The following is a 12,761-nucleotide window of genomic DNA, read 5'->3' as shown; positions in this document are numbered from 1 at the left end:
AATGACAGCCTGCCCCCCTATTACATTTCCCGTCATTAAAGGCAAAACATTTACCCCTACCGGCGACCTGGGGAACTTGAGAAGGGGTACCCGCAGACTTTTTCACAGAGCCCTCCCCGGGGGTTTGGTCTGCTGTGTAACCTCCAACCACACCTCTACATCTTTGAAACCCATGGGCAAAATGCTATTCCCATCCTGCTTCCTACGAAATTTCTCATCGTATTCCCTCCAAGAATACCCCTTAGTCTTAAGGTACATTTCATGTACCATGAACAAGTATTTCACGACATTAGGATACTCCGTAGGCCGGGTTTCCGCATAACAGGCAGCAAAAACCAAAAACCCTCTTAACCACTGATGGAAATTCCTAAAAGCATTTTCCCCAATCCCATCAGCTTTCTTCGCTTTCTCAAACGCCTATATCATGTCCTCCGTGAGGGTGAACATGTCAACATATTTACCTTTCTTGATTTTCTCTCTCATCCTCTTCCTGAGGCCCCTAGTCACCGCTGTGTTTGCGCAGTGCACCATCTCAGTAAACAAAGGGGGCTCAGGAGGAGGAGCTACAACTGCAGCCTTATCTTTGTTTGTTGCCTTTGCCACATGCCGCGCAATAAGCTTAGCCAACTTGCGCGGCCGGCATGGGGAATCCGACCCCACCCTGCTGGTATCGCTGTCGGTAGACCCGCAAGATGAGTTAACAACTTGACACTCACCAGTCCCAGAAGTCCCCGGAGCTTCGTCGGCCGCAACGGCCAACCCGGAACCAGCTGCCTCCGTCCCTGCTGCCGACCTCGCCTCCTCTCGAACCTCCCGACTTCTTCTCCTTGAAACCACTGGAACCGCCTGAGAACTGTTAGCCTGTGAAGAAACAACGGGGGGGGGGGGGAGAAGACAACACACCACCCCTTCCCCCCGTGCCCGATGCCGAGCCCGACACCGGGGGCGGAGGGTGCGATACAGTAGCACTAGGAGGAGGGCCCCTTGGCAAAGGAGGACCCCCCAAGTGGCCAAAAGCCACCTGAGACCCGTGGCCACTACCCCCCGAAGAAGGCAATGATACACCTCAACCCCTGTGAAGCTGCCATGGAACAGCTTGACCCCAACCGTGCTCCCACCCATACCCTCCAGGACTGAAAGGGGGTGGAGCCTGAGCCCCCGCGTGGCCCATAGAAGGGGCTGGTTGGTGGGCACGCCCGCGGCGTACCCATGGTAAACGTTGGGGAACGCCTGCTGCCTCCACGGCGCTCCTTGCGGCCAAGTGCTGAAACCCCCACTTGATGGTGACTGGAAGTAAGGACCACCCATGGCGGGCCACTGCCCCGGGAAACCTGGCACCGGGGAACTCTGGGACAGGGCAAATGATTGTGCCCCCTGCCAAGAGGGAGTGGACGTCCCCCCTCCCCCCCAGGATGTCGAGGGGTAGGCCCCCGTACCAGCACCCTTCAAATGCACTGCTGTGGCCAGGGTGCTTCGGGAATACAACCATTTGGCTCAAACCTGTGGAGCCTGCAGGAGAGGACCCTGGGAAGACACTGACACCCCACCCCACATTTGCCCCTACCCCCATTCCACTACCCCCCATGTACCCCCCCTGACCATGCACCGGCATAACGTTTACCCCTGGTTGCGGCCTGCTAAGGCCCAATGCAGGATCCTGCCATCTGTCCCCAGGGATCTCAATGCCAGCAGGAGCCGACACTGCAGCTCCCACTGGCATCGCTCCTGATCCCTGCACGGACCAGCCTATACCTGGAGAGCAGGGGGTGCCAGGGACGCTATGCGTCCGCCCTCCTGCCTCCAGAGCCGGGCCCAGAACTGCCCCCTGCAGAGCTCCACCTGGGTCCGACTCAACCTGCCTCATCCCCGCACGGGGAAAAGCATTTGTGACATCCCCGCTGCCAGGGCGCGCTCCCCCCGGAGCCGCGGCCTGCAGCGTCACCCCCGCCCCACTATCCCATCGTCCGGCGCGCCCGGCGCACCCGTGACATCATCGGGCCTAGCGCTTGCTGGCGCCGAGACCCGCGCCGCCGTGGTGACACCGCTTCTCGCCGGGGAGACACCGCTCATCCCCGGCGACAGCGCCACATCAACGGGCCTAACGCCCGCCGCCTCAGATACAGGGGAACTCCGTAGGGGCTCCCCCGCCGCGATGGGACCCCCCGGAGAGGCCCCATCGACACCGCCCGCCGCCTCAGGCCGCGCGCTCATGGAAGCCGCGGCCTGAGCATCCTCCGGTGCTGCGCTGGGCACGCACACCGGAGGTAACAGCAAAGACCCGCCCGCCGAGGGGACCCCCGACACCGGACCAACGGGAGGGGGCACCCCAGATGCCTCCCCTCCCTGACCCCTCACCACCCTAACCCTGGGACGACGGTACCCCGCCGCAGATAACGGCCGGGCCGCGTCCACAAGGCGGCGGGGAGGAGGGGCTGAACGTCTAGGACGTGGCATAATAATTTACCTCAAGAAAGCAAGAAAAAGGCAAAAAAAGGGGCACTTACCAGGTCTGCGCAGGAGCACCAGCACTTTGAGGAGGTAAGATCCAGAAGGAAGAGGTCACATGATCCCTGACCCTATATACCCTATCTCTGGCTACTCCCCTTAACCCTCTGATAGGCTCCCAGCCTGCTCACCAGGTGTTACCAGGCAGAGAAAACAACACAGCAAGTTTTTTCTTACCCTGACCTTTCTGTGAACCTAAGCTAGGGCTCTTACATGACCTTGGGCTTATGCAGCCCTCAGTCACATTTGTCCTAAAACCCCTGTGCGTCTCTTACTGTCCAACACACACTAAAGACACCTTTGTGTCTGGCAGGATCTTCTGTCACACGTCCTCGTGTTTTCTCACTGTCTGAACATACAGATCAGTCACTCCCTATACAAACTTCTGTATTACATTGTCGATTGCCTGACCTTTTGTATGCCTGAAATACAGTATATCCCTGTGAAGCTCTGATTTAGATAAGAGAACATCTGAGGGTATTACAGTATGTTGGCCATATAAGTCTAAATTTAAAATCATATAAAGACTGGAGCAACAGTTGACTGGAAACAGTTTGTATTTGACATACTGTAGAACGGCACCCTGGAAAGGAGGACAACCCTCCCGGATTTAGCAGGACCCCCCACACCTCCCTGACCGCAGCATGAAATTACCAGGATTTGCGGCTTTTCGTAGGGGAGGGCGGGCTAAATATGTAAATAATGTCATTTTAGCCCTGCCCCCTCCCCGAGGACCTGCAAATCAGGGGATTTGCAGCACTGGGGGTGGGGCTTGATGATGTCTACATCAGGCCCCACCCCCGAAGTGCTGCTGACAGTCTGCTCTCCGGGCTTCTCCCGTAGAGGAGACTTTGAAAGTACACAACCATGACATATAAGTAGTGATGCCTAATTACTGCATGGGGAGGTGTCTACTGAACAGCATGAAACTAAGGGGTAAAATTACTAAGTATAAATACTATATAGATTTATATGGATGCCCGTCCATTACCCCCAGGAATTTCATTTTTACCCCTGTTCCATAGTGCATAAGCAGTGGCGTAAAAATAGCCTCTGCAGGCCAAGTGGTGGCTTGCGGGTGCTGGTGCCTGTTTTATGCAAATTTCATGTGCATGGAATCTGCTGACAATGTCCCTCCAAAAATGGAGGCCTTCTAGGAGGAGACGGATGCTAAAGGTCCAACTGAATCTCTAGTGTTTGTCAAGGTGTCACAGTGTATATAGCATTACAGGGAAGTACCAGGTTTCTGGGAATGCTGGCACGCCAGTCAACATGAAACCCCTGGCAATAAGTAGAAACCCCTGGTAACAAGCAAATAGCCCCTAGCAATGAGCATGTGGATAAAAATATTGGGGGGGAGGGGACTTTTTTGGCAGGGGCCCTCAAAATGTCTAGTTATGCCCTGTGCATTCGTATGGCAAATCAATGCTGACTGGTGTTATGTGGGCCACCCGGTCACAGCTCCACGTTGAAGATCTACTGCTTGGTTTTCTACCTACAAAAAATAATGTAGCATTTTGCTTACTGGAAACAAATGTTATTACTACTCTGGGGGTTGCTGTATAAAGCAGTAAAGAACAGCAGGAAAGCGGATCAGTGGAGAAGTTGCCCATGGCGACCAATCAGCCTCTACCTATCATTTTATAGTATTCAATCCCTTAAACGGCTATCAAGCTCATTTGACTTTAAAGATGTAAATAACATACAGTTTAACTTTTTCAACTAAGTGGTTCTTGGAGTGCCAGCTCTCCGTTCTCCTACTGCTCGCTGCCTGCATAGACCATTAACTGTGAAGTAGTGTACTAATAAAACAGCAGGTTAGACAAGACATTAACCAGAACTGTCATCCTTCACACTCTTCATCAAGGACAAGCTGAGCATAATCCGCACATCTCTCATAGTTCTTCAAACCTTTTCCTCCATCTTGAATAGCGATCATGAAGCTGCACAGCTCACCGCCTCTGGCAAATTAATAAAATATGTCCTTAATTTGAAGATCTCATTCTAGACTATTGCTAAATATACATCACTGTAAGCACAAGGTGAGGGAGGAAGAGATGTATCACGTTCTGTATCCTAGAGGCCACACTCAAAGTTTGCACCATCGGGTATGGATCATTGGTCAGACAGCAACTAGGTCAACAAGCATTAGGTCAACACCACTCGGTCGACATGCATGAAGGTCGACATGACTGAAGGTTGACATGCAGGAAGGTCGACATGGGTTAGGAAGACAGGGTCATTAGTTCGATATGGATTAGGTCGACATGATTCAATTGTTATATTGTGCTCAATCTCCCTTCTAAAGTGACAGGAGATCGTGGGGCGATATTCAATTGATCTATTATTTTTTGCACATATTGTGCTCATTATCGTCCGGTTTAGGCACATTTCAGCTCACTGCCCCTGGGGTTAGCGAGCGGAAATGCTGGGGAAAAACAATTGAATACCGCCCTACGGGTAATTAAAGGTTACTTAGCACAGGAGGTGGTTCCTTAATTCTCCAGGCTGCAGGAAGAGATGCAGTTAAAATCCCGGCAGTCGGGATGACGGTTGTTGGAATCCCGGTGCCAGCATCCTGATTGCCACCGGTTGACTGGTGCCGGAATTCTGACATGAATTACTATGCCGAAGCTGGAATCTCGATAGCCGGTATCCCGATAGTAAGTATGCGTGGTCTCGCAGCATTAAGCTGGTTGCATCTTTGTCAGACCGATGTATAATATCTCAACAAAAGTTCAAAAGTTCAGCTGGTCCCTTTGGGGTCTGTTGGGTACAAATAGTGCAATCCGTTATTTTCTGTTATACAGAACAATACAAACGAGATTACTTGTGAGTCATAATGACGCTATTGGTCTGTTTTGTCTGTATCCAATGAAAGTCATTTATCATTTCTAAAACCTTAAACAAAACACGTATTGTTACTGAAAGCCGTCTGTCTACTTCTTCATCTATAGAAGTCCTTTAGCCATAAATACTTCATATTGATTGGTCGATTGTGGTTCTGTCTTTTAGATATGATTGCCATCACCGATCCCAACCAAATTACTATTTTGGCTATCTCTGTGGCTGGAGGGATCATCCTGCTAATTTTCCTGGTGACCTGCTTCTTTGTCAGCGGAAGGTAAATCTCTTCTTATTGAATTCCTTGGTTTGTGTGATCTCTTCCTTAACCCTGTGAGTGCCAAGTGAATTTGTCAAAATAGGTGTGAAAATTGCCAAGCAAACCTTTTTTATTCATCATAAAGACCTGTAATGTTTACCTTGTATAGGAAATGTATCTTTTTTTAAATAATTTTTTATTTGAATTTATATAAATTGTGAGCGACACTGATCAAAGCTAGCAAACAGAGTTTTCTGTAACCTTGTGTTGTATTGTACTTTGACTTTTAGAAACATTAGGAGTTTATTTACTTGGATGGAGTCTCGCATGGGGAGTCAATGGGGGTAATTCAGTCGTGAAAAGACCTGAATTAGGAGCATCCAGCGATCAAGTAGTCGGTGCCCTGCTAGAGTGAAATCCGCCTTGTGAATTAATATGCTCCGAATGACCCCCCCACCCGCACCGTCAAATCCCCTCGGTACACCAAGGGGATTTGCAGTGCGGGTGGAGGGGGGGGTCATTCGGGTGGGCAGCAGCGTTTATGGGCTTGTGTGCAGCTAATGACCGCTGCTTAGCGGGCCTTGCTGAATCAGACCCTGTGTGCATTGTGTTTAGGTGGCAGGTACACTTAAAGACCTATCTGTGTTTTCCATATGGCTTCTCTATAATATGAATACTCTTTGATTCTGTCTCCGGCACTAAGTCAAGGTAACCTTGCTGCATTTATTTGTTTTTGCTAATTGCGTTATTGATTAACGTGTGCAATGTAATAATTGCTTCTTCGTTCAGGAAGATCTTTTGTCTATTTCCCTTCCATGACTTTACTGCAAGTTCAGCGCTAGTGATATGGATTGTCACTTTCTTGCAAGGACTCGGGTCGCAGGGAAAATGTCTATACTGCCGCTTATAAAGCTATTGTGCTCCATTCAAGGATAGGTCATTAAGATGAGCACTGGGAGCACATGAACTCTTGTTGTTGCATCATCAAGATTGCGGGTTATTGTGCCTGAGATGATCAATGATGCTGGGTTAAACAGCAGATCATTATAAAGTAATTGGTTATATAGATAGGGTTGGTAATTGGGGTATAGAGCTTATTAACATTATCGACCTAAAAGTCGACTATTATCAACCAATTGTGTCAAATACTAATAAATAGGAGACGTAGCCATGTGATTGTTGGAACAGCCATGATGATGTTACATAACAGCAATACAAAACCCCTCCTAAAGTAATCAGTGACGTCTGAGTTTATGCCATAAAGGATATATACCTTTGCCTTCTGTCCTAGGAGAGCCACCAGTTACTGTTTCCTACTTTCCCAATTTCCCCAGCTCGATGTTGTAGTTCTTGAAGCTCAAACAATTCAAACTCGTGGAAACAATTGAATTGTATACTCATTCCTAATCTCACATCTGAGGTGAGGGGAGATTGCTGGGTAATATTCAAATTTTTTATGTTTTGTCATACACGTCGCTACCAAGCAACACAGGATTAGCCACATAAAATGGCTAAATCCATCTAAACGAATGAGCATGGCATGAAACGTGCTGTTTGTATCCCAGACAGTTAACTTTTTTGTGTTTGTGCCCGAACAGAGCAACAATTGAAATGCTCCGTTGGACGCCATCTGATGGCAGTTGTGGGGAAAGACAATTGAATTACCTCCGTGGACTGTAGGGTGAGGGCATAGCTTCTCAATCGTATCATCGTAGCTAGGGCTGTCTGCTGCCTGACTTGGCAATTGGTACATGTGCCATAGACGGGTGCCGGATGGGATTCTAACGGTCAGTAATCCGACATTCGAACCCGGACTGTTAGAAGACCGACAGTCTGGATCCCGACTTATAGGGGCTGTTCTTCCTCACGGGAGCTTGGGGCTCTGTAGCGCTCACCCCCCTGTCGGAGTCCCAGCAGTTGTCGGGATTCCGATGTCGGTCTAATGATCATCGGAATTCCCCATGTCGACGGCTCATACCACACCTGCCAAAAACTCATTTCCTTATCAGTGATGTGCGCTGTCAAAGGCAAGTCATAGTATTTGTTAATCATGATATGGCTTAAACAAAACATATTTAGACTTTTGCATCTAGAACATTTATCGGTACTTGTTTCCTAGCACGGCGCCCGTGGGGGTTGATCGCATGCCTTAAGTTAAGGTACTTAAGGTATGCGATGGACGCGATGGACCCGAATTTCTGGCACTTAGAAGCTTAATTGCCGGTAAAAGTGAAAATCGTGTTGATCGCGTCCATCGCGGCCCCGAAGCGATCAACAAGATTTTCCCATAGGGAACAATGTTAAATTATTTTTAAAGTGAAAATCGGGTTGATCGCGTCAGTCGCGGCCCATTATAATGTCCCGCGATGCGATCAATGCGATCAACCCGATTTTACATAGCTGACAATGTGAAATGGGCCAATATGGCCCATTTCACATTGAATATGTTTAAAAAGTATGCTTAATGCCCCCCCCCCCCCCAATTTTAACGCCACCCCGGTATTGACGCCAACCCGAAGCGTGGCGAGCGCAGCGGTACGCGTCCTCTGACCTTTTCATACCCCTACTATCCACGTCGGCGTGGAGTTGAGAATAGAAAGCCCGAAGCGTGGCGAGCCCCGCGAGGGGACGCTGATACCTGTGAAGGCCGCGAGGGGACGCGGATACCTGTGAAGGCCGCGAGGGGACGCGTATACCCGTGAAGGTATACGTGTCCCCTCGCGGGGCTCTCTGCGCTCGCCACGCTTTGGGCTCAGTGGCTCGCTGCGCTCGCCACACTTTCTATTCTCAACTCCACGCCGACGTGGATAGTAGGGGTATGAAAAGGTCGGAGGACGCGTACTGCCGCCCCTCGCGGGCGCGCTGCGCGCGCCACGCTTCGGGTTGGCGTCAATAGCGGGGTGGCGTTAACAATGGGGGGGCATTTGAAACATCAGGGGGGTTTCTATTAAAATGGGGTGCATTTTGCATTAAAATCAATGTCAAATCTGGTCTCAGGGAGCATTTTACATTGATTCCAATGTAAAAATCGGGTCGATCGCGTCGATCGCATTGCATGCGATTTGGTTGGCATGCGATGCGATCAACGAGATTTTTCCGACCCGATGGATACAATGAAAATCGGTGGCGTCGTGCTAGGAAACAAGTACCCATTTTTCAATAAATTCCCTTCATTTTATCATTGGCATTTTGCCATCTTGTGTTACCAATATATTTTTGCCAATGTACCAAATTTGTTATCGATAGCACATAACCTGGCACTCAAATGCGGCAGCTGTTGGACTGGGGCATTGTGCATGTTGTGATTGGATAGGTGGGCTGATTATGGTTGAATACTAGATGCTCTCCTCCCTGGCACCCTGCAGCAAGCGAGTGTGCCACCCCCAGGCCACCAGTGACTGTACCACCCACACACATGATCCCTCAGAGAACGCCAGCCCTGATGTTACTTTTGTCTCATACAATCAAACATTTTAGAAGTTAATATTAATAATTGGAATATTCTAAAGTGAAGGCTGCAGCTCTTTGAAGCAACATTTTAATCATCACAACCACGCACATGACCTCTGTGCCCTTTACTAATTGTGTTATTTACAGCTAACTTCTCAGTTGTCCTTTATTAACCTGTGTGGCGCATTAGGTATGTCTGTGTCTATGATCAGGACTCGGTGACATTGTCATGTGCTACTGTACATTTATCATAGACAAGGGGTATCACAGTATGGAACCTGAGTAGGGTAATGCTCCCTCTCCATTTCATATATTACTGTATTGTTTAGCATGGACATTACATTGTGGGTTCTATACTTTATTCTGTAATTACATCCCTACATATTGGAGAGCATTACAAGCTATCATTTTATATACTGTATGTACAGAGCACTTGCAAACTGTATCAAACATGATTGTAACAATACAGCAATTTATCAAAAGATCCAGGATGTTCAGATTCTCAGAGTAATACAGTAGAGAGAGATAAAGTAGCAGTCAATCAGCTCCTACCTGCCATATTACAGGCTGTGTTTGAAAAATGACAGATACAGTATGGTGGCCATACACTGCTGAGACCGCAGCAGTGTATGGCATTCGGCATGTGACGTATCGTATGCGACCCCGTTCCCCACCACCGGGAGGAGGTCCAAATCAGAGGTCGAACGTACAGGCAGGTCCGCCCTCCGACTCTGATGCGCATGGGACCGCACATCGGTCATCACAGCTAACACAAAGGATGCTGGGAGGAGAAGACTCCATCGGCAAGCGATTTTGATCTAGCCAATCAGCAGATTTATACACGGCAGCCGACTGAAGATGGCCTTGGGATTAACCCTGGTCATCGACCTTTTCGTACCGATCCATACCCCGGGTTGCGCTGGCTTGCCTTGGCAATAGCCCGGTTTCTGGGCTTGGTGTGAAAGCGGCATTAGAAGAGTTTTCATGGATGAGCATGCAGGAGGAGGAGGCAGGAGTGTCGGCCCCAATGTAGGACCAGATCCCATGCTGAAGGGTGTCCGCAAGGTTGTGGTATATACAGTATGGTCTACAGTGTCTAGGCCGACAGTTACTAGGTCAACCACTAATGATTGACAGAGATTAGGTCGACACCTAAGAATGGTAGACATACAATAGATCGACATTGACAAGTCGACACAAGCAAAAGGTCAACATGGACATGGTCTACATAGGATAAGGTTGACACCGTGTTGTACCGCGTCCCCTTGCTCAGCACACTATTAGCATCTAACTCTCTTTCCACTTGGTTCATGAAGTAAGAGCAAGTCGGGCAAAAGAAATCATGAAAAAACTTGCGTTGACCTTTTCCTGTGTCGCCCATGTTCATGTCAACCCTTTGCTCGTGTTGACCTACTGTTTGTCGACCATTCTTGGGTGTTGACCATTAGTGGTTGACCTGGTGACTGCCCACCTAGACATTGTGGATCTGTCTACCGCAGGGCTGGGCAATTGCGGCCCTCCAGATGTTGAGGAACTACACATCCCAGGATGCTTTGCATTAGTTTTGCTATGTGGCATGGTGAAACTGATGCAAGGCATGCTGGGATGTGTAGTTCCTCAACATCTGGAGGGCCGCAATTGCCCAGCCCTGGTCTACCGGATACTGTCGGCCATATTCAGATTCTAGCCTAATTCTTCACATCGTTAACAAGAGCATCTGCCACTAGGATAAACTTAACACAACTGGTCTTTCCAATACAACTGAGCACACATTCCTAACCAATGTAGTGACGAATGAGATAACAACGGAAACTAATAGTAATAAGGTGTTCATGCCTGGAATCTGGTAGTTATCTGGTAGAATGTAGAGCCTCAGCCAATCGATGCGCTAGGAAACAGAGCATTACAGTACGCCTCGTTGGCTTTGGGTGAATCAATACGCTGCAGTGCTATGAGGATTGGCCCAAACCGCAATATGGATGTCTCTACTAATTTTTTAATGATGCCGTATAAGGCTCTTGGGGATTATTTTGGTTGATTCACTCGGATGCGAATTCGCAACCTTGCGAGTCAACCCGATCCTGCCTTGCCAATGGTGGTACGCCGGCAGGGACCCGGGGGCTGCCCAGATGCTAGGAATCATTGAAACAGGGGTCGCCGTGATAGTCCATGCCCTCTCCCCAAAGCCACTCCCACCTGGTTTGTAGCTCCACCCTTCTTGGGGTGGAGCCACAAACCTTCGACACGGCAGGTTGCAGTTTCGAACAAACAAAAGTTGAGAGATATGCTATAGTTTTCACCTGCCATTGCCGAACACACCGCTGAGTGTCACTAAATGGGTAGAGCTAGACGCCCTTTGGCGCAGTGCATGATGTCACCCCTTAATGGCAAAAAAGTAAGCACTGACAGCATGAATTATACTGGTAAGGGGGGGGACAGGGTCATACCTCCCAACTGTCACGATTACAGCGGGACAGTCCCGATTTTCGGGTCCTGTCCCGCTGTCCCACCCGCGGCAGGCATTGTCCCGCTGCGGGGGGTGGCAGTTGGGAGACCCCCCAATCTAATAGAATAGGCGCTGTGTGCATGCGCACAGCGTCTATTCTCGTATGAAAATGAGGTTGCGGCTAATTAGCATAAGCCGCACCCTCACTTGCATACGACCCGCCCCCTTTTCGGACGCTCAAGTGTCCCTATTTCATTTCATCAGAAGTTGGGAGGTATGCAGGGTTAACTGTGGGTCGGAGGGGAGAGGATGTGAATAGGAGAAAAAAAAAGCGATGCAGGTGCCCCCTACTCATTTTCTTCCCTGCTCTCTCTCTCTCTCTGTCTGTATGTCTCTCTCTGTATGTCTGTCTCTCTCTGTCTGTCTGTATGTCTCTCTCTGTCTGTATGTCTCTCTCTGTATGTCTGTCTCTCTCTGTCTGTCTCTCTCTCTTTCTCTCTCTGTATGTCTCTCTCTCTGTGTGTGTGTGTGTGTCTCTCTCTCTCTCTGTATCTCTCTCTCTCTCTGTCTGTCTCTCTCTCTGTATGTCTCTCTCTGTATGTCTCTTTCTCTGTCTCTCTCTCTGTCTCTCTCTTTCTCTCTGTTTCTCTCTGCCTGTCTCTCTCTTTCTCTCTGTATGTCTCTCTCTCTCTGTATCTCTCTCTCTGTATGTCTCTTTCTCTGTCTGTCTGTCTGTCTGTCTCTCTCCACCTCCTCTCATTTACTCCCTCCCCACCATGTCTCTCCTCTTTTTCTCCCTCTATTCTGCTACAACCTCCCCTTTACACCTCGGCCACTTACATATAATCTCTCTCTATCTCCCCCCCCCCCCCCCCCCACACACACACACACACACACCTGTCACCCTCTCCTCCTGTGGTGGGGGGCCCTTTTAAAATTTTCTGGGTAGATTAATTGGCTCCTAACAAAAATTAACCGTGGAATGTCTGTGTGCCATGTGGTAGAGATATTAGATTGTAAGCTCCACTGATGCGAATATTCAAATATTCTCTGTACAATGCCACGGAATATGTGTGTGCTATATAAATTCCTGTTAAAAATTAAGGTACTCTTTACCTAGAACGGCGCCCGTCGCGGGCATCGCGGGTACATTTATGCCTGCCCGCGACGCGACCGACGCGATGCCCGCGATTTTCCCATTGAAAACCATGTTAAACCTGAAAAATCGCGTCGGTCGCGTCGCGGCCGGCCATAAAC

At 49.2% G+C, this 12,761-nt stretch overlaps 1 protein-coding gene across 2 annotated transcripts in view; it reads left to right on the top strand.

The window, feature by feature from the left end:
• LOC146064665 (ephrin type-A receptor 3-like) overlaps nt 1-12,761 on the top strand; it is a 206,167-nt gene that overhangs the window by 130,300 nt on the left and 63,106 nt on the right. For both annotated transcript variants that reach the window (XM_083178437.1, XM_083178436.1), the window contains one exon: nt 5,521-5,629. In XM_083178437.1, the coding sequence (XP_083034563.1) occupies nt 5,521-5,629 (109 nt within the window). The remainder of the gene's footprint in view (nt 1-5,520; nt 5,630-12,761) is intronic.

The sequence above is a fragment of the Crinia signifera genome, chromosome 3 (genome assembly GCF_055691185.1).
Source record: "Crinia signifera chromosome 3, ASM5569118v1, whole genome shotgun sequence".
NCBI classification, from domain to species: Eukaryota; Metazoa; Chordata; class Amphibia; order Anura; family Myobatrachidae; genus Crinia; species Crinia signifera.
Note: the sequence above shows the minus strand (reverse complement) of the source record. Positions and strands in the feature narration are given on the sequence as shown.